Genomic DNA, 24,970 nt, shown 5'->3' on the forward strand with positions numbered 1-24,970 from the left:
TCGTTGTCGGTCGTGACCTTTTCATATAAAACATTCACTGTTTCGAGAACGGATTGTACACAAAACAAGACGTACACAAGAGGAAGAGCACAGAGCATCTTTGACTATGTTTAGATGCACACACACACCAATCAGGTCAAGTTAGGAAGCAGGACATGTTTATATTTGTTGCACTATTCTGACCGCTTTTAAATCCCAGTCTCCAGAGCGTGCGGTTAGCATGACAAATCACTCCTAATTAACTCCTAAAACAGACTACATGAGATGACAGTCCATTAAAAGACACATGTAAAAAGTCAATTAGAAGAAACGGAAAAGTTTGTTTCCCTTCTCTTGCAATTAAAAATGCCTTTTAATTCAAATGTGAGGTATTTACTGACAGGTAAATGGTGGAGAAAATTTTTTTGGTGGCTCGTGTGAACCATAAGACCTTATTTGAAGCATCTAACCAAAAACCCATTGACTTTGAGAAGAGGGAATCGAAATCCCGTCTCTTGCAACTTACAATATAAGCCATTAGCAGTCACAACCTCAGCAGCCTTGTTACATTTTTTCCTCCACTCACATTACTTTTTAGCATAACTTAACATTCTTTGTCAGTTTAGTTTAGTCATGTTCATGAACATTTTTGAAATCATGTTTTCCACTGTCAGTGAAGAGTGGCTACATTACTACAGTGCATTTAGTCTCGCTGTTTTATACAAACCATGCAGTGCTTGTGTCTGTCGGCTGTTTCGTAGTTCCAGTATTTGGCTGTATCAGCACTTTCATTAAAAAATGAATAACAACAGTGTAAGGGTAGGTGTTGCACGGTGTTTTACTGCTTTGAACGCAGCTCTTTGAGTGTCCCCATTTGGGACAATATCTTTAGCTTAATTAGGTCCAAGGGGGTTTGCATCTCCTCATTTTGCCCTGGCTGTTTAGACTGTGTATTAGGGCTCGGAGGGTTGGGGGTGCGTCACTGTATGCAAGGAGTTACCTTTCAGGTTTGCGTCGGTATCACTCCTCCCTGCGTATGGTATGGGGCTAAGGGACTCCCTTTGTCTCTCTTGGCCCCTATATAGAGTGATACCCGAGCCTCCTGGGCTGGAACAGCTCATGCTTTATTCAGCCCTCTGATCTCTGGTTTAATTACGAGTGACCCAGGATGGAGTGATCGGTGGTGTATCTCACAGGGTGGGAACTTTGTCCTGGCTACCAGTGCCCGCAAGAGTGCTAGACGTGAAAACCTTTTGACTGAGATGTGCATTTATGTATAAAACAGAACAATAAGATTGACCCAAAAAGTCACCAAAATGTTACAAATACATTAACTTGAGCCCTACTGACACAGGACAAGTATTCCAATTTAAAACGTTACCTCTGCACGTCTGTGTTTCTTGCAGTGCATTCACACGGGATAAACCAACTCTGTATTTTACTTGAATTTACTGACATTATTCCCCCGATTATGATGTCAAGGCTCCATGTAACATTAACATTTCAGCAGTGGAGCATCTGTTCTTCAGTAGCCACATTAATAATATAGTTTAGAGTTGATTTGCCCACTTTCTGCATGTGTTCCAAGCACAAGTAGGCATTTTCAGCTCATTCAGATCAAGTAACGGCTGCTTATGTGGTGGAACTTTTACTCTGAGAATTACGGACATGGCGGATTTGCACAGAATTAAGATCACCGACGACCTCTGCCATTATTAAGAATTACTGGAGGTCCCCAGGTTACAGTAGTAGTGTGTGAATAGGGCTTTGGCTGCAAAAAATAAAGAAATCAAGTCATTCTACTCTCTTGTCTGCTCGCCATTTCATCGTATTATCTGCCAGTAGCAGTGGTTGCTATTTTGGATTTGTGAAGTTTGGCTTCTGAGTAAAAGTTTCCCACCCCTCCTTTTTCTCTGGCCTCCTTTTCCTTCTGTCTGTCTTCTCAGGTCTTCCGATACTATTTTTACCACCATTTTTTGACATAATCAGAATTGCTATATTTGTGCTCTTTTCTAGAGGATATAACCTATACGTGAGGAAGCCGAGGCTTAACCTGCAGCTGCATACTACAACTACACATATAAGTATGAATGAAAACTTTGCCTGATGTTGACACAAAATCAGTTTTTTTTTTTATTTTTATTGGCTTTATAAAGCCATGTTGGTAAAACTCAGTTCTCAGTTCTTCTATTTGAACTGATGTAAACATGACAGTGTGTGGTTGGTGTAATGACTCCCTGTCTCAAAACTAAGTGATGTGTGTGTGTCTGTGTTTATGTCTAATGACTCCCTGGCCATAGCGTGGATGACACCAATACTATTCCCTCACACATTGCGCACAGTTTCCATTACCTTGACTGAGCACACAGGCTGCATGTTGCTTTCAATATACATTGGACACCCGTATTTGTCTCGCTGTATTTGACATGAACTCACCATGAAGTCCACCAGTTGTTTTCCCTTCTGCTGAACAGGTTTTTGTGCAATGGCATCAAAATGATAAAGATTAGAATATTTAACAACCCAGTCTCTGGCAATTACAAGTTCAGCCTGGTGTTGAATCTCTGGTCCCTGATTTTTGGTGTTGGTTATATGAATTTTTTTTTGCCATTTTTACTAAAATCAACTACGTCTTTTAACTGTGTTTCATTCAGGCAAAGTTCTTATGCAGTTGATAGTGTCAAGGCAGTGTTTTACACTGGTGCATGTGAGATGTTGGGCTTAATTTCTTTAATGCTAAAAAGGTTTTTATAGAGAAATATGTTTTTAAGTTGCAAAAGAAGACATACAAGGAAATACAGCTTTGGTATCATGACAAAAACACAGGTTTTCAGTGGGCAAAACTCTAAAAATAAAATTTAATAATATTGGCCTCATAAAGAAGCTCTCTCCTGTAACATCTGTTGTTACTCCAGGCCTCACTCCTTTGAGATCAGACTGTGCTGACTTGTGGTTTGCAGGGAAGCTCCTTCTGGCCCATATGGGTCTACTTGGACCGGCACTGGCTGTTGTGTAACTGTATTGTGTCTGATCCAAAGTCTACTGGCTACTGTGCTTCTGTTAAATAACTGTGCGATATGAGTGAGAAAAAGATTCAGTGATGAGACACTCAAGTGTGCTGGTGTAATTGAGTTATTTCATTGCAGCAGTGACTAAAAGAAGTTGTTGTAGCAGCCTGTGAACGGTTTCACTGTGTTGTTGACAGTGGAAGGAGGAGCAGCACAGCAGTCAACACTGTTGCCTAGCCTAATCGATGTTGAACGTTCCCCAGCACAAGAACAGTGTCAATTATTAATGAGCTGAATATCATGTTCTGCCTCAAGTAGAGAAGCTTTTTGTTTATAAATCATTGCTGCTGGTTTGCCACACATCAGACTGTACGTGAGGGAAAAGTGAGATGGAAAAATGTAGCACTTGTGTTGGGAGGGTCTCGCAGTTACATTTACTTTGCTTTGTCAGTCCACATTCCTCTCAGATCATGTGAAGTAAGTCAGGAACAGGTAGTTAAGCCTTTTTCCTGGGTAGGAAGGGGTTATCGGTGTAGAGGGGCGGTGGGGAACGTGTTTCCTGTGTGTTGCATCACTGTGCAGCAAGTGCTGCCCTGACCACTGCAGCTTTTTGTTTACCACAGAATTACAGGGACAGGTGTGTGAGCAGCATGTGTGTGCACATTTGCTCTACGTATGTTGAGTATGTTTCATTGCAGGGGAAAGTGTGTGAAAAACCCAAGGCATGTTCAGTAGCAGGTTCACACACTCCCCACCATTGCACCATTCCTCCACCACCGAGCGGTCTGCGGAGAGGGATGTCTGGCTTGTGAGAGTGCCACTGTGCTGAGTCGACAGGAGGGGAACAATTGCTTCACTGTGCTGCTTGTCCGTTTGGCCGCCTTCATGCAGCATTTCATCGAGGGGCACCGTCGGCTTTTGGCTCTGTGAGCCTTGTTGACCAGGCCTTTGCCTGCTGGTCACTGACCCGTTGTGCCCACGGTGCCTGCTGCTCGTCAGCCCTCTGAGGGCTGCCGATTATCCCACAGTAATTGGTGCCTGGGCTCTGGCTGATCAAAGGTGCCCAGCTGATTGTAGAGCCCTGGTAATTTTCCATTCTCTGATGCTCTGCAGTCCTTGCCGGTTCGTCTGTCTTCCTGCCTGACTGCCTGCCCAGACGTCGTCTTTGGCCAAGGCTTGACATCTGTCGTCCTTATTATACCTGCTTTCCTCATAAGAGATGACAGGACAGGGCTGTCCTTTCTTTGCCCTTTAAAAAAAACATCCTCCTTCTTTGTTAGATTAAGTTTGTGACTGTAGAAAATATGGACAGAACTCAAAATCAGATTCTCAAAGTCAATATATGTTAAGGTAACAAGTTCAAACCCTGGAGCCATAGTTCATCCAGCAGTCATGTGACTTGGAAAGCTTCCTTGAACGAGACACCTACACTTCAGTCATGCTGTACAGGTTTTATAGTTAATCTGCACTCTGTACTCGCTGATTTTGCTGATATGGTTCTTGAAGGTGTGGTGGTGAGTGACTTCATCTGCTTTAGTCTGCATACTTAAAACCCTCACAGAAACCCATCAAGCATACTTTAACAATACTGTCATGGATTTGTGCTCATTAAAGGCTGCCCTAAAATGTGAAATGATTTTATTGTTCCAATTTTGGCTGCAGAGAAAGAGCCTGATTGCCTGGCTCGTTGGCCGTCTGAATGGACATGGTGAAATTACTTCTTGTGTTCATTTTACAGCCTTCTACTTTGGACTCTTTTATAGAAGAGCTGTCCAGCATTTCTGGAAAAAGTAAGCATCTACCATGACTGCTGAATCATTCCTGGCACTTAAAATAAAACTGCACCATGGAATATGTCGCTTGCTATTTAGAGACTGTTGCTTACATAAACATTAGTTATAAACATGGTGTTTTGGAGTGAGACTTGATATAAACATAATATAATCTCATTCTTTCTGGCAGTCGTAGTGTTCATAGTCTAGCCTCACACATTTACAGGCGCTGTCCAGGCTAGTTTTACACATCACAGAATTATTGTTGGAGAATATATTTTCCTATACCTTGGAAACTGGCAAAGACTGAAATGTTCCCTGTTCTTCCAAAGGCACTGCTGTGTTCGCTAATCTAATTTAACTGCACAGCTAACACAATTAGAGCCATTAAGACTTCAGCCACTATTGCCTGGCAATGTGGCATAGTCTCCGAAGGTAAAATACACATACGTATATACCCATAGGTTTAAAGTAGCCATGGACCTCCTCCGTGTCATTTTCTGGTCCTGTTCCAGCCCTTCACCATTAATCTGCCGGGGGAAACATTCAGGTAGTACTTGCAGTTCGGCTAAATCTGTTGCGCAACTTGGTATTCTACAGTCATCCTTCGTCTTGACAAATAGCCCGACCAGGATACAAAGAGTCGAGCTCAGGTACGTGGAGAGAATTCCTGAAATGGGTGATCAGCTCCACAGCTGCACTGAACACGACGGCTCCATTTACATTCATGCTCACAAGACCAGTTTGGTTGGCTGATTCCTGACGTCAATACAACGCCTTGCATCGTGTGGACTCCTATTACTGCTTCTGTCAGTTTCCTTTTCCCCCTTGATGGTGGATGACGGGTAGTTTGTAGACTCAAATCACTGTGTGGTCAAAGCAGTCTGTTTTTGCTCTTATGTATTTCTGGCTAAAGATGGTCGACTGAGTCTTATCCCCATGTCAGCAAATACTGACGCTTTGGGTCAGTGACTCGGGTCGTCAATCTTTCTCTGTCTATGTCCAGAAAGTTACATGTTGTTACTTTAAGATCGGTTAACCTGACCTGGAGTGAGGTGAGCAGGAAATTATTTGAGAGAGTGTGTGTGTGTGTGTGTGTGTGTGTGTGTCTGTGTGTGTCTGTGTGTCTTCGTACTGTATCATGTGTTTCTGTGAGTTTTGGCCCGGTCAGAGGGCCAGTGTAGTCATTCCATGTCTGCTCACTCAGCAGGAAGTTCCTGTTCCACTCCGTCCTCTCATCACGCCTGCTGCTGGACAAACACTGCTACTGAGACACACATACGCAGACACATACACACACCGACCAATGGTAATGTGTTGGCGTTTTCCAATAGTGTTGTTTAAAAATGCTGTATTATTGACACAACACATTGAATCAGCAGTTGGAACCATGCAGTGGCTTCTCTGTGTGATATCGATTCTTCTTCTGGAGTATTTTTCCATATAATCTAAATTCTTTCTATCCCTCCGGTCCTTTTCATTCATCTCCATCTGTAACTTTTTCACTATTTCCGTCACCCCTTTTAAAAAATCTGTTTCACACTGTCACCTCTTTGTATGTTTCTGCTTCCCTGCCTTTAACTCTATCTGTCACTTGTGTTCGTTGCTGTCCTGTGTTCTCTATGTTTCTCAAGTGTATACGTGATGTATCACAAAGTGTCAAAAAGTGTGTGTGAATGTCTGAAGCCAGCAGTACAGCGTTTAAAGCCCCGGCAGAATTTTCCCTGCAGCTACCCCAGATGATGATTGGGAGAGCAGTGAAGAGTGACAGGCCTTCATCACTCAGTGAACACACATACTGACACCATTCCTCACTGCAGGGCTTTCCTCACCTCTTGTACACTTGTATAGCCAGGCTGAAAGGTCTTTCTGGCCCCATAAATGAACATAAAACAAACCGTTATGGCCGTTTTTTTTTGCTGTTTTTAAAGGAATAACTGCTAGTTGCAAGGCTTTATTGATGATTTGAGTGACACGTTTCACTTTGCTTGACCATTTCTGAACCACAGCAGACAGTCGTGGTTGTTCAGCAGCATGAGACTGCAGACATGATTATTAATCTTGAGGGTTGAATATATTTTTTGACTTTCTTTTGCAGCCTCATCTTATCCTAGCTCAGTTTTCATATTAGCATACAGCCTCATTTGCATCATATGTAGTGACACTGTGGCTTACCCACTGCTACTGTAAAATGTATCTGTTTGCTCCACAATCTCTGTTTACCAAGAAGAGGGAAGGTAATTATGATAATGATAAACAGTTCTCAGGATAGCAATGACATTAAAGCATAATATAAACAGTCTGCAAAACTGCCACTGACAGCCGGATTTAACTTTCCCTTTATGCAAAGCACCATGCATTTAAAAAATGATCCCTCCCTATGCAGTTAAATTCCTCCAGGATTGGCTCAGAAGCTCATTTGGGGAGCGAGTTAATTGGCTCTGATCACTGCATAAATTTCCCTTCTTTGTAGGTTTTCTTTGATGCCTAAATTGATTCACTTTCTTTGTGAACTTGTTAAATCGATAAAATGTTGATATTAACGAAGCATTTGCCTGCGGCTGTCAGGACAGTTACATTGCCGCGAGTCGGTGCCCTATAATCATAGGTTCTTTAAAGAGGCAAAGTCATTTGGCAGCTGCAGGGCAGATATCTCCTCTGGGTTGCTTTAGCTGAAGGAAAGGGAGAAGGATGAGAGGACTACAGGGAGGAGGATGAGCAGAGTGTGGCAAACACGGGCCTCTCACTTCCCACCATTAAAGAAAGGTTGTCACAATACTATGACAGTAAAAAGTGATGCTCAATACCCCTTTCAGTACCACAGTATAAAGAAATAAAGACACACAAATTGTGTGTTTTTTTTTTAAAGAATAATCTGCAGACGAAAAAATTACCTCAGCACATTTGTAATAATATTAACGTTCCCCTTAAATGGCTAGTGGATCGCTATTTGCTTCAGCATAGTTATGTATTTCTTGTAATAACAGGCAGCTAAAGAAAGACTTGTCATGGTTATTGATTGGCGTTTGCAGTAGCCAATAGCGCTAAGTGTGCATTACACCAACAGCCATGAAGCTAGCGGTCCGTTAGCTCTAGCTCCCTGTGAACACAGCTGGACTGGGATGGAACAGCCGGAGGCCAGTTTGACAAAGGGGAATACCGAGGTGGTTTTCTTGCCGTTTTTTCTGGCTCCTGGCATCCCAGGACTGAGTCGGCAAATAGGACTGCTAACCAGTTAAAGGAAGTTACGTTTAGCAGCAGTAAGCAGTCATTTTATCTTACCAGAGATTAGGCAGTTCAGTCGCAGGACATCAGAAAATATTTCCCTCGTAAAATATCATCCAGTTTCACTCAAAGCAGTGAATAATGTTTCAAACTTGTGCTTTTGTACAGACATCGTCACAGGTAAAATAAAAAGGGATTTGAACAATACTGTTTAATTTTTTTTCAGGTCAGTTCATTTTATTGAGCTGCTCTGTTTACATACATAAACAGAGTCATCTGGCATAAGGTTTCACTCAGTACTGTTCAGATACTTTATGAGATCTTTGCTGACAGTGATTGTTTTTTTTCTGTGCTATTTGCGGTCCTGATCACTTCCTTTGGCATTAAACTGTACTTTGGATTGGTGGTTAAATTGAAAGCATTTTTACAGCTCAAAGCTGACTATGTCAGCAGTAATGACTGCGTTTCAAAAACGCGGCCACAGACTGTCACTAACCCTGATGTGGTTGAATCAGAAATGACAGTGCTGCTGGTGCACTGACGAGTGGAGTGTTAACTGTGTGATCTCTGGTGATGACTGAGGCCCAAACCACCAATTGTGCATAAGACTGCCTCGAACACGTCACTCAACTATTGATAACTTCCTCTTTGATGTTTTATTTTTCTCTTTTGAGTCAGCAGCTCTGCAGGAAGTGCCTGTCTGTTTGCACATCTCTGTCCTGAATGCTAACAGGCTCAAGCTGGGGACATCCAGACCTGTTTAACTTGACAGAAACAGTGTGTCTGTGTTGGATATGATGTGACGCAGTCTGAGCTATTCCTCTTGGGGAAATGGCCTGTCAGTTTGTGGCTAAAGCCTCAGCTTTTCTTGACGTTTTCTGTGGTTGGCTGTAAAGTGAATGTTTATCACATGGGACTTTAACCAAAGTTCTCGGATTGTGACAGGCTCAGTCTCCTCACATATCCATGCGGTCCGCTGGGGTCAGGTTGCAGCAAGTTCACAAACTCACAGTAGGATCCAAGAATGGGCAACTATCAGGTTTTGGTCAGCCGAGGTTCTCCTGGATTCGTTGGTTGTTATATGTGCGTAAAGGCACAGCCCGGGGATATAAACTGCAATCTTAGATCAGCATTCTTCTTCTGAGACTCTATAAATGTGCTAATGCTCGCTTTTTTGTTGTGAGTAAGCCATAAGTCGGATTAATAGATCATGTATTAACAGCACTTTGCCGAGGCCTGGGTGAATATGTAACATTGTGTGTGTTTCCGCAGGTCAGTGCAGTGCATTGGTGAAACACACAGTGTGTAGTATTTTGGCCTGATTCTCCACCTTACTGCAACTCTTCTAATGGCACTTTTGCTTCCCTCAGTAACAACAGAACTCCATAATGGAGCCGGACTTTTAGGCCCGGAGATGCTGGAGTCGTCTGTCTCACTTGTGCACATGTGTGAGAGTGTGCTTTTGAGAGTGGATCATGTTTTACATTTGTGGGTGTGTGGCAGGTTTGGGGTTATGCAAGTGTGTATCCACTTCTCCTTGTGTGTTCTCCCTGCTCCCGCTGTGTGTGTGTGTGTGTGTGTGTGTGTGTGTGTGTGTGTGTGTAATGCAATGATGTCAAGGGGAAAAAGTAAACATGGTTTCCATGAGTAGCTTTTTCGCTCCGAGGTTTACTCAAAGTTTCCCAGCAGAGGTCACTTCTAGAGTCAGGGACAATGTGTTACGGTTCACTCTGAGTGATCGCCTCTGAGGAGGTTAAGCTTCTGTCCCACAGTTTGCACAACACTGATGTCCTTCCAATGAAGAAGGAAGATAGGGATTCTTCTTAACTTAAAAGAAAGGAAAACGTGCATTTTTTGTGGAAGGCTTAAGTGCACGAATTTGGTGGCGCATGTTTTATTTTCGATAAATAATTTTAGATCATTATTTAGATTTAGATCTTTAGACCAATCAGCTTTTTGGCCGTTTCGAGCATGTGGAATCGGCGGCTGAGCCCGTCGGTGAGAGAAATCACAGATTAGCTGTTCAGCTAAGCAAATCAGTGCACGAAAGCAGAAACAGAAAAAGAAAGGGAAAGCTCCTTGAGCCTGATGCTGTTGTTACAACCCCGGAGGTCATATAAACACTTCTATTAATGAATGTGCTTTCATTTTCTCTGTGATCTCTCTGTGTTACCTGAGTGTGTCATTGTTTCTGTTATTGTGTTGTGTGTTATTTTGGCCTCTACTTCTTTGCCAGTGCCATTTACAACTTTTTATCAGACATATTCTTGATTAGAAATGGGTATGTGAGGGAGAGTGGTGTGAAAATGATAAGCAAATGTTGCTTTATTACAGTGGCTTGTTTATCTGCAGTCCTAAGTCTTTTAAGTTTACCCTTTTGAATGCAGAAATGGACTACCGCTACTTGGTGGTATGGAGAGGTATTTCACCTCACGTTGTCAACTGTAGTCTTTGTGGTGTGTTCAAGTGCAGCTTTTTGGGCAAAACACAGGCAGTGTGAGGCTGACACAACATTCAGCTTACCATTAGTTCTCTGATGTCAGTTTGGTGTTTCTGGGCCCAAAGAAGTCCACTGGGATCTACCAACAACCATCAGATCTGAATCTTGCATTCATTTGGCTTAGGTGGTGCCGAAAAATGGCTTAGGTGTTGCGCCAAAGCCTTGAAATGGTAGGGAAAACCCTAAGATGGCTGTTTTAGGTCAAGCTGTGGTACGAACTACAACAGCCACTTTTTAAAGACATCTTCCCATGGCTGCCACATAAGTGGGTATGTATTGTGTTCTCAGCAGCAGTCTATCATAAAGAGGGTCCAGGATTGATGGCGTTGGGCACTCAGAGCAGGACATCAAACCCCTCCAAGCAGGCCAATGCTTTCAGTGAGCAGCCCCTCTCCACAGCATGTTTACAGCTCTATTCATATAATTGAAACTCCACTCCATTTGGCATACCATCTCCTCTGGCAAGAATTTTTGAAACAATCACAAAACCGCTGTTTTGGGGCAAATGCACAGGTCATAAATCTTAAGGATGCCTCCTCGATTCCCTGTGTTGCCTTTTGGTGGAAACCAGGCCAGACCCTCCCTATTGATTCAGTCTGTGAATCATCGCTGGGGCATGCCTGAGGGGAGACGATACAGTGACAGTGATTTGCCACTCCCTGGTGCCAGGGTACTGCCCTGCTCGTTTAAAAGTGGCCTCAGCTGTTGCCCAAAGTGATGTGTGACTCCCCATGTTGAATGGACGGCTGGCTGGTTGACTTACTGTTGGGCTGGGCCCCTTAATACCTCGCCTGACCGATTCCTACCCACACACACACACATATGACCACACAAAAAGCCAGATACACAGATACTGATGTACACACGCACACAGTTTGATTGGCTGGAGAGAAAAGCAACTCAATATCCCCTGTGCAGCGGCAGTCTGGGCCCTATTTTCTTTCCCTGTCTCAACCCTAACCCCGGTCAGTCATGTGTATTCAGGAAACGGAGGTCATGGTGTCTTGCTGGGGGCAGGGAACAGATTGAAGGACTCTGCAATGATTCAGGGAGCGAGTGAGCCATGCAAACAGTAGCCAGCACTCCCTATTTGCACCATTTCCTTCCCCTGTACCACCCGTTCGTATCCTTGCTCTCTCTCTGGCTCTCGTTCTGTCCATTAAATCTTGAACTTCCTAAAATAAATGCTTTTCAGGAATAAAAATAAATACTGACTCATTTTCCTGCTGACTTGTTTCAGTATTTTTAATAGTTCAGTTTGCTGTCAAGCTAGTAATGCTCTCTACATCCGTGGCACTGCAGCAAAGAGCAGGTTAAATTTCAGGTCAAGACTTTATAGTGTCAACTTTGTGTTGCACTTTTCATGGATCTGCATCAATCTTTTCATCATGGGTATCAAGTTGTGTCTCTGGGTCACTGTGCGGACACATGCTGTACAGTGATTTTGGTTATTGTAGGGACACTGATGGTTCACAGTGTACAGATCATTGAAGCAGAGAGCGGTGTGCTAAGCTGGAGCAGCTGGCGATGAGTTAAACTTGTTTACTTGTTACAGTCTCCTTTTACACCAGCTTGAACACACTGTTAGCACTGCTGTTATTTCATGTTCAGCCCTTTGACGTCACTTATAGTAACTGGCTGTGATGAAGGCAGGAGTGATACTAATTTGGAGTAACAGTTAAGAATCTGATTAGGCAACAAAAGAAGAATTGTACCTCAAAATTGCACAATACTTGCAATGTGTGAAACCCTTTAAATACCACTGCATTTATTAAACGTGCAAGTGCAGCCTATGGTGTTATGCATAATCTTAAAACTAAATTCACCTATTAAGAAAATTAATTTAGCATAACACCTAGCCTATAACAATTACAATCTCTCTTACTTGTTGTGTGTTGGCAGTTCATTACACATTTTAATGCAGAAGCCGTGACCTGACGCACCAAATTATTTCTTACATGGAACTAGAGGTCGACCGATAATGGATTTCTAAAGGCCGATAGGAGAAAACAGTTTGGAGCAGAAAAACGTCAATAGCTGAGTAATTGGCTGATAACCAAAGTATTTTAATTAAGTAACATCATAATGAAGTTTATCTAGCTATTTGCCCCGTTCAATCGGGGAAAAAAAAGATGAATTGGTTGATCTCTACAAATAACCAACTGGAAAGTTGCCCTTAGAAACTGTAGGGAAAAGGGCAAACACTTTCCCTGTTGATGTTGATGCTGATGTTATGGTAGCATTTATGCTTATCTCCCGAGGAGTCACCGTTGCTGATTTCAAAGGAATAGCCACTTCTCATGTTGGTCATCACATACATCGTCCGTAGCTGACAGAAGTTCCTCATAGTTTGAAACCCGGCAAGATGAATTTGCAAGATTACATAATCACATGATCTTGCGAAACCAGCTGCCTTGCGAGGTAACAGAAGCAGATCATTTTAATGGGCCAACACAATCAGGGTCATTACATTGGCAGAAAGATTATTTGTCAGTTTTTGTATTGTTTTGATGTTTTTTTTAGCTCTAAAGTGATCTCTAACATCAGCACTGTTAAGTGTGCCATGCATGCGCAGAACATTTGAGGCATCTGGACCTTATGTGGCTCTCTTGAGAAAGACAAACCTCGTTATAAACCACCTCTATTTTTGGTTATTCCAAAAGTTGCGCTCTCTGGGGAAAGCTGTCTTTTTGAACAGAATAAATGTCAGCTCAGATAGAAAAATGCTCTCTGGTAGAGGGAAAAAGTCTGCACATTTTCAGCATTGATCCCAGTTGTTTAGTATAGACAGCATGCCACTACTGAATGTATATAATGACATTGAATTGTCTCAATTTAGGTCAGACTACCCTCGAGTGGTAAACTGGGCTACAGTAATTAATTCATTACTGATGCATGTGACCCAGAATATCACATTAAGGGGTTAGCATTAATGATTAGCGTTAATGAAGGGAATCAGATGGACGCCCCATCTCGCATTGTTCTCTTGTACTTGAACGTTGAATGTCAATATCACACACTCATTAAATCAGCTACAGCCTCGAGCAATAACGCAACATGTGTTGTAAGTGTTTCAACTCCAGTTGTTGACAGTTTTATTGTATTTGTTGTTGAGTTATTGGTAATAAAAACACAGAGAGTTGCATGTCGTCATCATAAACTCTCCAACCAGGAGGCCTCTGACCTTGATCCTGGTCCCACAGTTTGATCCTGGGCACCGGGAGCTCTCTCAGCCTTTCCCTTGTGTGCCTGGCTTGGCTTCCTCTTGATGCACTGCACACTTTCATCCAGATTTTCTCCTTGTTTTTTTTCTCTACCCCTTCTTTTTACATAAGCATGCCAAGCTACAAACTGGGGCCCGGAAAATTGGATTACCACGGTTACAGCATTTTTCAAATTCTCCCTTCATATGGCCGTTTTGGAGCAGACCAGAGGCGCTATCACCTCAAGACGGCCGGCTCCCCGATAACGGGGCTCAGCAGATACGGTGGCCAGGCGTGCTTTGCATTACGGATGGCTGGCAGGCCTTATTGATCCAGTCTATCCTGTCTCATTGTTGCTCTCCAAAACTATAAACTCAGCCTGAACACAGATAACACGGATTTCCCGGAACGGAGCGGTATAAAATAGGATGAAGAGTAACGGCTGGCACAGTGACGGGGCAAGTCATGAAAGGAGACAGTGGGGATTTTTTTGTCTTGAATTGCTGCCCATTCTTTCTCTGTCTCTGTCTCTTGCTCTCATACTCACTCACTGTCCTAGCCTCTCCCCCCCTCCCTATCTCTTCTTTGAAACCCAACCGCTGTACTCATCCCTAGGATCCTTCTGCAAGGATTAATCAGTTTTCCATTCCTGGAGAGATTATTCAAATACTGTTACATCTACAGCCAGCAGCAGAACTCCCTCCCTCCTTCCCAAGCAGCAGCAGAAGCAGCAGCGAAGCACTGACGAAGGGAAAAGTCCCGTTCTTACTCTTCTATCCCTTTTAGTTTTGTTTGTCCTGTATGTCTCGCTCTCTCTCCTCTTCTGTATATTTCTGTCTTAACGCTTCACCGACATTGTTCACTGCCAATGTCCGTAATTATCCGCTGACTACATTGAGGATGTTGCATGTGAGAGTCTTTCAGGAGTGCTTTGCTTTTTGTAATTCACTCTTGCTTGTTTCTGTGTATATGAACACAGAGAGTATAAATGGTCCTTGTGTAATTGTCCTCATTAGAGCAGCTAGGAGAACAGCCAGAGATCCTCACGGCACCAGACTATAGGAGCTGTGACAGCTCCAGCAGAGATCAGATCCTGCTTTCCTGCACCAAAGCCTTCACCTCCCCACCCGCCTTATCCCTCCTCCCTCTCCTGCCTCCCTATCCTCCATTCAGCCCCTTTGTAGTTGACAAAAGGTAAATTAAACTGCCCAAGTAGTGTTTTATTTTTGATGCTCTAAAAGCTGGCCCTAGGACATGTCGCTGCCCCCTGACACGATGTAGTCAAACATGTTTCAACGCTGTCCGTCAGTGGAATTGTGTTTGCAACCTGTGATGTTTACACCTGTCATGCAACCTACTGGCACTACTTGGCCCTTTTCTGCAGCTTTTCGGCCGACTGAGCATGTTCAATCAGTCTGATCGGCTGTTCAGCTAACCCTTAGATTCCACAGGGCACGTTTTCGTCGGGATTTGGCTATAACATGGTCGCCTGAGCTGATCGTTGCCATTCTGGACAATACTTCCATAAGGCACGCCACAACATGTTTAAGAGGTGTCCCAGAAGTAGCTCTACAAACGGCAAAATGTAGAAAGTCACTCCATTTAAATGTACCTGTATTCGTCTGCTTCACTTGAAAGGATAACACCAGTGTAATTCTTTGTACTACTGCCATTAATGCCTACGAAGATCAGAAACTCTGAAGTGTTTGCCAGTCTGTTACCAGGTTTTCTTTAGCTCCTTGAGGTCGTGAGGTTGCACTGATTTGATTTGTTTTTTAATCCAGTTAAAACTACTTTTGGAGACGTACTATTGCTGTGGGGAACATTATACTTATTTTTAATGAGCCTGGAATAAAAACAAACCTAAGGCACCTGTGCAAATTAATTTTTAGTGCTACCTCTTCTCTGCTGTTCTCTAACTTTTCCAATCCTAATTTCTTTTTTTAACCCCCCGTCCCTCCTGCCACTTATCTTGACTTTTCCCTTTGTTAACCTCCTTTTCACCTCTCCCTGTCAGTAGTTGCTACTCCATCTTTGTCTCTCACCTTTCCTTCTTCTTTCTTTCTGGCGCATGGCCAATTTAAGGGCTGAACACACCTCACATGACCCCCAACCGTCCCACCATCCACCCCAGCACTCCCTCTGCACCAGACGAACACATCCAGATTTTCCCCCTCACTGCTCATTCTGTCCCTCTGGCCCACTCTGCTTGGCCTCCATCCCGGTCACTGCTCACCTTCCTGCCAACACACACACACACACACACACACACACACACACACACACACACACACACACACACACACACACACACACACACAATAGAGTTACCTAATGCTGGTAGTACTGCTGCTAATGCAGATTTCATACATAAATGCCATGTTTGACCTGGGATAATGAACATGTGTTCAACCTGTGTTTGACCTACCAGTCTGCTGTTACAAGTTAATCCCAGGCTGATGCTGTTGTTGACACAGGCACACCTTACTGATCCATACTGCACATAAGTATAGTGTAAATGCCTGCATACTGTAGGAGGGTTGAATTGGTAAAGTATTCCATATTTATCATGAACACTCTTACACCAAAGCCAAGCCAGGATATCAATAGACAAGGTTTAAATTGAGGTCCAGATTAGGGTTAAGGATTCAGGTTTGGATTATATGCGTAGTGCAAATCCATGGCAAATGTAGATCTATGCCAGGTCATTGTGTCAGTCTGAACAGGGATAAAAAAAAAAAAAAAAAAGTACAAAGAACTTCAGTACGATGCCGAAAGACATGGTAGTCTTCTAATTTTCTTATAATACTCATATCACGTTCCTACAAATGCTTGCACTTGTTGTACACTCACCCAGCAAGTGCAAGCATTCACCATATATACACTCATCTTTCAAACATACGCTTGCTTTCCCACGCACATGAGTATATGTGGTTTCACTTAGATTCCTGCTCTGTACTTTTTTATCTCTCCAAGACACTGCAGTACGCTGGAGAGAAGGTGTGTGGGTTGTAAGCTGGCAGTAGCATAAGTGTTAAGTGATTTAGAAGGTGAGTTTGTTAAGGTGCTGTGGGAAGAGGCATGAAAACTAAAGGGCATCAGTGGACCAACATAAAGCTATGCCATTGAGCAGATGGCTACTTTAATCAAGAATTCATGCCAGAAATCTCTTTTGAAAAAAAAAGTTAAAAGAATAGTGGAACAAGCTGTGAAACATAGACATAGTATCAACTTTACTTTACTCACGCTTATTTACACATCCAGGAGAGACAGAGTAAGATTTGCATTAATTTTGAGTCATGTTTGTGGCTGTCTAATGAATGTTAGTCTAATATTAACACGTTTATCTCTGTTTTGGTCTCCACCAGCTCCTAAGGGAAATATCTAGTATATTTAGCTGCGAAGCACTCCGCTGAATTCCCCAGCTAGTTGCTTAGTTTGTTTGTTAGTTACCTTTTAAGTGATGTGTAGGTAGCATACAGTTGTTTTATCCAAGCTTGTTTTGCTGCTGGAATCGAGGCTGATTAGTGCAGAGTTTGGGTCAGAAAACCAAAGAAACTGGCCGATCAATCTGATATTGCTGTGTTGTTGTTTCGGGACAATTACTATGTTGGTCGAGGGCCATCATTTAAACTGATGAATGATATATTGAAGATATCCTTTCAAACAGGTGTAACAATGTTTTCCTTAACCTTACCAAGTATGTGTGTTCCCTAAACCGAACCAAACAGTGACAGAAAACTGAAAAGAAACGGAAAATAAGTGAACTATTATATGTTCCAAAAGGGATATGAACCTCGGTGTACTGAGACAGAGTCCCGTTTGCAACCCACTCAGCCACGACGGCTTGACCCCTCTTCCGTAGTTGAAATAATGATCCTCGAGCCACATTAATTATGATATTCTAGGAGCAATACAAACATGTAGATATCAGATACACCTGCTAAAACCCTCTCTAGGGTTCTAGAGGACTACAGTCAATAATTCCCTCTGGGTTTGTCACTATGAGCAACCGCCTTTAGATGACATTTGATCCATTGTTCATATAGAGATAATGATTTGTGTGGTTTTACATAATCCAGCAAGCAAAAATGCCACACGTTTTACGGTCGTAGCTTTTCCAGATGTGCTCCAAATGTGAGGATTTGCTGTGATTCTCTTTTTATATCATAAACTGAATATCTGAATATAAACACTAATCTGGAGACGTTTCCTTTCACAGTTTTCTAGCATTTTTCGACTTAATACGAATACAAACTGGAGAAATAGGCGACCGATCTAATAGATAAATAACCAGTCTTTGCAGCACGCAAACTAGCCTCCATCTGGCAGGTATTTGGAGAAAATGTGTGGTTGTTAAGTTGGCTTGTTTGCCAGTGCCAGCTGTTTCAAATTCTGCCTGGCTGTAATAAATAGGAATGTCTGTTTTTGTAAAAGTACATCATTCTACAGTGTCACAAACAAACTTGTTTTCTTAAAGATGTGTTAAAAAAAACACTGCCTGTGTTCACATATTTAGAAGATGTGTATAAAAACACTGGCACTTAGTGGTGTGTGGTTGTGTTTGATGACAATATGACGAGTGAATTTAATGTGAAGATGTTCACTCACAATGCGTGCACCGTATATTCGAGACAAATGCTTTAATTTGTGACACCGAAGGAAGACGAGGTGCTCAAGAGCAGACAAATCTGTTTTCCTGCTGCTCCTCCTCCGTCGCTCTGCAGGCTGGAAGCATGCAGCCTGTCACTGGCACTGCAGTGAGCCCAAACATGATATGACCTAAATAAACCAGAGAGAGCGGGAGTGAGGGATGAAGCAATATTTTTTTTGCCTCTCACTCAGTCGTCTTGTTTTCAAACACTTCACTCGACTGCAGGCTACAACTTGTGCACAGTCAAAATGCAAACACACACATTTCTATACACACTAGAGTCAAACTGAGTGCTTTTATTGGGTTACACCTGCAGAGGTATTTGGCTCTTAGAACAAAGCAGGTGCTTTTACACTATTAAGCACCTGTTTTACACCCAGTTAGTTGTCCTTTCACCCCCTTTTTTCAGAAAGCTCACCTTTTGAATTCGCTCTCTACCCACAGTATGGCTCAGGAGTCATGATTGTCTTTCTGTGAGTTATGCCTCAGTCTACAGATAATGGAAAAGAGAGGTGTTAGCAGTACCACACAAAAGCCAGAGTTTCCATTACAGAACATTTTGGAAAAAAGGGAGAAAAAAAACTACCAACTACAGACAGAATCTTGAATGTGACTAGTGGCTTGCAACTTGGCCACACCTCCACTCAATTGGCAGAGTGTCTATAATTAGAAGTTGTGCTCATAAAATTCTTCATCAAACAAAAACATAACTTCTTGTTTTTACATGTCACATAACACGAAAGTGTCCCCACCTTTTTCGGTTCAGTTTTCACCGCAGAGTACTGCAAGTGCTTCCCAGGCCAATTTCATTGCACTTTCATGCCACGGTAGAACGAGCTGTTATTGGCTCTCAACAAATCAATCACCTGTGATTGTAGCCAGACATTTCCCTTGTCCAGCACTATTTCTGTTCATTAAATTGTAATAAAACTTTTATTATATAAACTAATAATATATAACTGTGATACTGTGATCTTTTCTGAGATGGTTACCATACCGTGAGAATCTCATAACATTGCAACGCTTGTGTATTTCAGCTGATATATTGATAGAAAAACATTTTATTTCCTAATATGAGTATCTGCATCGGCCCTGAAAATCAAATATCAGTCAGGCTCTAGTTTCCTGAGTCTATGGTCCCCTCCAGGTCCCAGCCCTTTAGAGACAGTAGGAAGTTTGAGATGTGTGTGTGTGTGTGTGTGTGTGTGTGTGTGTGTGTGTGTGTGTGTGTGTGTGTGTGTGTGTGTGTGTGTGTGTGTGTGTTTGGTGGCGTGGTCAGACCTGAAAGCTTCATTGTGTGCTGCTCACAGAGCTGGAGCCTGACACAGACAGATAAGAGATCCTCACCCCAAGCCAATACTGGCTCACAGGACAGGTTTCACTATGCAAACAGACAGCTCAGTCCTGTCAGTGTGTGTGTAGTTAAGTAGGTGCATATGTGTGTGGTCACTGTGAGCATGTGTGTGTGTGTTTGTGTGTGAACGCTGCTATGTTGCTGCTTATTCATGTATGTGTGTGTGGACAGTCAGTTCTCCTGGTTTTAAGACCTTTAATCCTGTCCGATCCTCATCAGCTCAGAAGTTAATGGGTACGACTTGTTAGTCAAGGAATCTGCTCTGCTCACGTGTTAAAAGTTAGAATTGCACGGCCGAATGACTTCTGGTCCTCAGTTATGAGCTGCTGAGGGAGACGTTAGCCAGGCTTTCCATGATGGATGCACCTCTCAGCTCTAGTTTGGATCAGCAACTTTTAATTGGGTCTCTGCTTTTTTGTGCCTCCTAATCTGCTCCCAGAGCCAAGAAGTCATATGTGCACTGTTTAAAGAAGTGCTTTTAGCCTAATTAATTGTGCTTTTTAAGGGTTGTCAGGGAACTTTAGAGTTCGACTCTGACTCAAAAGTCTGACTCTGACTCACAGCCTAAAGCCTAAACATAAAGGGAAAAACATAAGGAAAATTATGGCTCATTATAACTTGGGTTTTATTTTCATAGTTGCAGCCATGATAATTGTGTTGGAACGCAGCGAGATCGCTAAATGAGTGTTCAGGTTTTGCTAGATAAACTGCCACTTTATTGGAGGTTAAACCAAAAGTAAGCAAACCCTTATTATTGTTAATAGTCCCTCACTGCACAGGACAAGCTGGCAAGTATCATTTTTGTTCCTCACAGAAGCCTGATTTCTTTGGTCAAGCAGACATCATTAACTTGATGATAATTTTCTCAATTTATTGATTAGTTGTTTGGTCTATGAAATGGTGAAAAATGTCAGTCAGTGTTGTGAAATCCCAAAATGGCATTCTCAGATGTCTTGTTTTGTCCACACCCTAAAGATATTCAGTTTACTGTCAAAAAGCAGAAAATATTCACGTGTCAGAAGCTGGATTGGAGAATTTAGACATGTTTTCTTAAGAAATTACACACCCAGATTAACTGATTATGAAAATAGTTGCCGATAGATTAGTTGTCAGCTATTAAATTATTAATATTGCAGCCCTAACTGTAACCTTGTAGCGCTGTTTTAATCCTCAGGTGAACACTTCCCTCAGTAAGAACAGCAGACTGCACTCAGTGTCCTCTGTTCCCTTTTATTTGGGCCGCCTTGACTCCTAACACTTCCGAGACTTGAGGTCTTTTGTTCCCACTTGTGAGTCAGAATGACACTAGTTTGCTGTGTTGTTCACTGGAGTCAGTATTTAAAGCTTTTCTATTTACAGACACGAGACAGGACACATGAAAGTGGTACTTTGGCTCTGTGGTTCAGCTTCTAATCTGGTATCGAACACAGGAAGTTGACTAATTTCTATGTTGACATTCACTCTTGACTGCATGGGTTTGGTTCATTTCCCAGACACATAAACTTTTATTATTACTTAATATGTTCTGCTGTCACCTTTTTAACCGTTGCCTTTTTGTGTAAATTGGCACCTTTTTATGTAGCTGCTGCTGAAAGCTCAGTCTTCACCCTTGGATTAATAAAATGTCTCTCTCCACTCACAGGGAGCTCAGCGATGAATAAGCTACGGCAGAGCTTTCGCCGGAAGAAAGACGTCTACGTCCCAGAGTCCAGTCGGCCGCACCAGTGGCAGACAGACGAGGAGGCGGTCCGCAGCGGCAAATGTAGCTTTGCAGTCAAGGTGACTCTCCTTTACACATAAACACACCTGAAAACAAAAACCTCACAGACGCACAATCTTACAAAATGCAGTGCTGACCTTACTGCTGCACATTCATACCTCTGAGAAACCTGCACTCTGCCTGGCTCCCCAAGGACGCTGCTTGTGATTAATTATAAGCATTCAGAGACTGTGAGCACAGCTTTTATCTAGGTTGCAAGATTCTGTGCTGGAGCCTTCGAAAACCTGTGGGAAGTGTGTGCACAATTGATTTCTGGCCTCCAAGAGTATTGAAAACTACTTTAATCATCATTAAAATATGCACAATTGAAGAATATGTTTCATTATAGCTGGCAAGTAACAATTGAAGGGGGGCAGTGAAGACACGTGACTCGGGAGGCGATGCAGTTTCTGTGTACATGCAGAACGTGTCTTCAGTGTTTCATAAATGGCCAAACTGGACCTGCAGTGCAGCAGTTGATTTGAGTGGAGAGTTTGCTGTATTATGGCAACAAAACCTTCCACTTTTGCAAACAGAAGTGCAACGGTACACTTCCTCTCACTCATGGGTCTATAGTCCCTCTTCACTCAGAATAAAGGGGAATTGAAAACCGCAGAGTCAAGAAAGGGAAAGTTATCCCTCTGAATATATGAACTGTGGTCAATGAATGTGGATTGTTCATCACCTAGTTTAAAAGTGATGGTTTCATGCTACTTGTGTGTTTTACTATTCTTCTGAGCAAGAAACTGGAGCAGAAATAGTGGAGGGAGGTGGAAGTGACAGTGGTGAGATGGGAAAGACAGGCAGTGGACGGGCTACCTTGAGATTTCTGATCTTAAAGGAAAAGTTCACCCAGAAATGAAAATTCAGTCATTATCTACTCACCAGGTGAAGTTTTGCAGTCCAAAGAACATTTCTGGAGCACAGCGTTTTCATTTTTGGGTCAACTGTTCCTTTACGTTGGATTTTCAGACTTGATGTGGAACAGGTGTGCATGTGTGTCGCCTCATGGCTTCAAGTCGTTCGCGAGCACGTTTCAGCCAGTGTGTGAAACGTACAAGCTTCAAGATCTCCTCTAATCTGTCTTCCAAATGACACACACACACACACACACACACACACACACACACACACACACACACACACACACACACACACTCACCTTTCCTCCCCCACCTGCTCCCCATAAATTGTCTCTTTCTCTGCTCTTTCTTCACACTTCTTTAAAGGTGTAGATGAGCTACATCTTCTCACATTTTGTTCCTCTTTATCACTTTCTTCATGTAGAGTATTGTCTTTGATCTTTGTCTTGAATATGTTTTTACAAATTGTCTATTCAAGGTGAAGAGTTTTCATTCAAGTACTCTTAGATTTTTTATTTAAATGTTTCAGTATCAAAGTAACACAGCAACACCAGGCTGTGTAGCTGTAAATTTGCCAGTTGCAGGGATTGCCTTAAAAGTCTTTGAAAGGTTTTGAAAATGCTTAATTACCTCCGCCAAGGCCGTTATGTTTTTTGCCCTTGTTTGTTTGATGTTTGTTGGTTAGTTTGTCAGTAGTATTACAGAGAAACTTGGATGGAGGATGGGTCTTTGCCATCCAAGACCATCCTCCATCCAAACTGGACTGGGCATTCCGACATTTTCATACATTTCTCAGGAAATAATACATGGATCCTGATGAAGAAATCAAATGTATTTAATGGGCTGGTATCTATACAATTGATTGAGTACAATTTGATGCAGAGCCAACTAAAAAGTTCGAAAATATTTGGTTTAGGTACCTTGAAAGTGCTGGAAAAGTGCTTAAATTTTACCACACAAACCCTGCAGCGGGCACAGTTTTAAACTCAGGTAACTGACCATTGTTGCTCTGCTCACAAAATCTCCAGGCAAACTGTTAAAGCAGTGAAAGCACTCAGTGAATTACACATCAGCCACTCCGGGCAAAATAACAATTACCTTATCTCTCATTGTCATGCTTTCCTTCTTGTACTTCTGCAGCCACACACACTTCTCCACCAGCATTTTTTTTTTCTCTCTGCACTGGCTTTCATCGTGCCGGTGCAACCTACCATGCTACTCCTGTGTATCCCTCCTCCCCCTCCTGCTCCCTGTCTCCCGCTCTAGGTGTCTCAGAGGAGCTGTGGGTTGGAATAGTTGTGTTGAATTATCAGTGACAGCCGCACTGAAGAGAAACCGATAGAGGGTAGGAGAGGAGATGAAGTGAAGGAGAAGAAGAAGGAGAAGAAGAAGTATTTCAAATTGGTGTGGAGGGGAAAAGACAGATCTGGGCAGGTGGAGGTGTCAAAATGGAGTGAAATGAGCCTTTAATGTTGTGGCTTGGGACTGACAATCATAGCAGAAGCCCTGCTCTTCACTGACTACCTCTGACTGTGCTCAGCCTGTTATCAATGTGTCATATTAAGCAGCATTTGTGTTTGTGTGTATGTTTATGCTTATGTATGTTGTTTTTGAGCAGAAATTGCAGAACCGACAGTTATTCGTGATTCAAGGTGATTGTCAAAGGCATAAAAATGAAGACTGGCTTTCTGTATGGAAATACCTGAAGCCTGGAGATGGATGTGAGATTAGCTTGAATTGCTTGTGTGTGTGTTTAACCAGTGAAGCAGATGAGAAGTATTTGTACGTCCTCGGTTTAAACTGCACAGGCTTATTTGTATGGAAATGAATGCGTGCGGCTTGTTTTCTGCAGTTATTCACACATTGGAAAGAAGGAGTTTGCAAAAGCTGTGTAAAGCAGGGACTTTATATTGAATTTGACAGGATTTTTCACAGAAACTGATTTATGGCCAATACCCTGAATTAATTCCTGGAATCCATTTGGAGGACATCCAGAGATTACACCAACAAAGCCAATTTCAGTTAATTGATATTGATGTGATGCTTGGGAAATGCCACCTTGTGTCCATGCCACCTTTTAGAGCTTCTGAACCAGATGTGCTGCGAGGCAAACTGGCTGCTACATATTCACTGAACAGACCTATGACCAGGATCAATCTTCTTATCATACACTCAGGGCAAGAAAGTGAATAGCTGTATTTCACAAAATGTTCAGTAATTCTTCAAGATAAAACTTGAATATTCAAACAATACAGAACTGCTCTTCTTTACTGTCTGGTTGCTGTCTTTACCCCCGTCCTCCTTATCATTGGCTGCTTCAAATGTTTGTACAATGTGAATTTAAGCAGATGTTTCCTTCGTGTTAACTCTGCTGGTCTTCTACAGCTGCAAAATCAACACAAGGCCAGGGAAATATAAATACAATATTTCATTTTATGTTTTTCCTTATCAAACACAAGCAGTGCAGTGGCAGTAACAGCACAATGATACAAATATCATGACATGCAAACTGCATCTAATCCGAAACCCACTGTGGGATTAGTGGCAAGTGGAACTAATCCTGGAGTGGGCCCGTAAACAAACCTGGATTTCAGAATCAAATTAGCCTACACGTGTAAAACACACCGTTCAGGAGATATTAGTATCACTATGA

At 42.5% G+C, this 24,970-nt stretch overlaps 1 protein-coding gene across 4 annotated transcripts in view; it reads left to right on the forward strand.

The window, feature by feature from the left end:
• Positions 1-24,970, forward strand: part of numb (NUMB endocytic adaptor protein) — a 43,327-nt gene that overhangs the window by 3,644 nt on the left and 14,713 nt on the right. For all 4 annotated transcript variants that reach the window (XM_073483225.1, XM_073483222.1, XM_073483224.1 and 1 more), the window contains exon 2: positions 21,338-21,474. In XM_073483225.1, coding sequence (XP_073339326.1) covers positions 21,349-21,474 — 126 coding nt within the window. In that variant the 5' untranslated portion in view covers positions 21,338-21,348. The remainder of the gene's footprint in view (positions 1-21,337; positions 21,475-24,970) is intronic.

Source organism: Pagrus major, chromosome 16 (genome assembly GCF_040436345.1).
Source record: "Pagrus major chromosome 16, Pma_NU_1.0".
NCBI classification, from domain to species: Eukaryota; Metazoa; Chordata; class Actinopteri; order Spariformes; family Sparidae; genus Pagrus; species Pagrus major.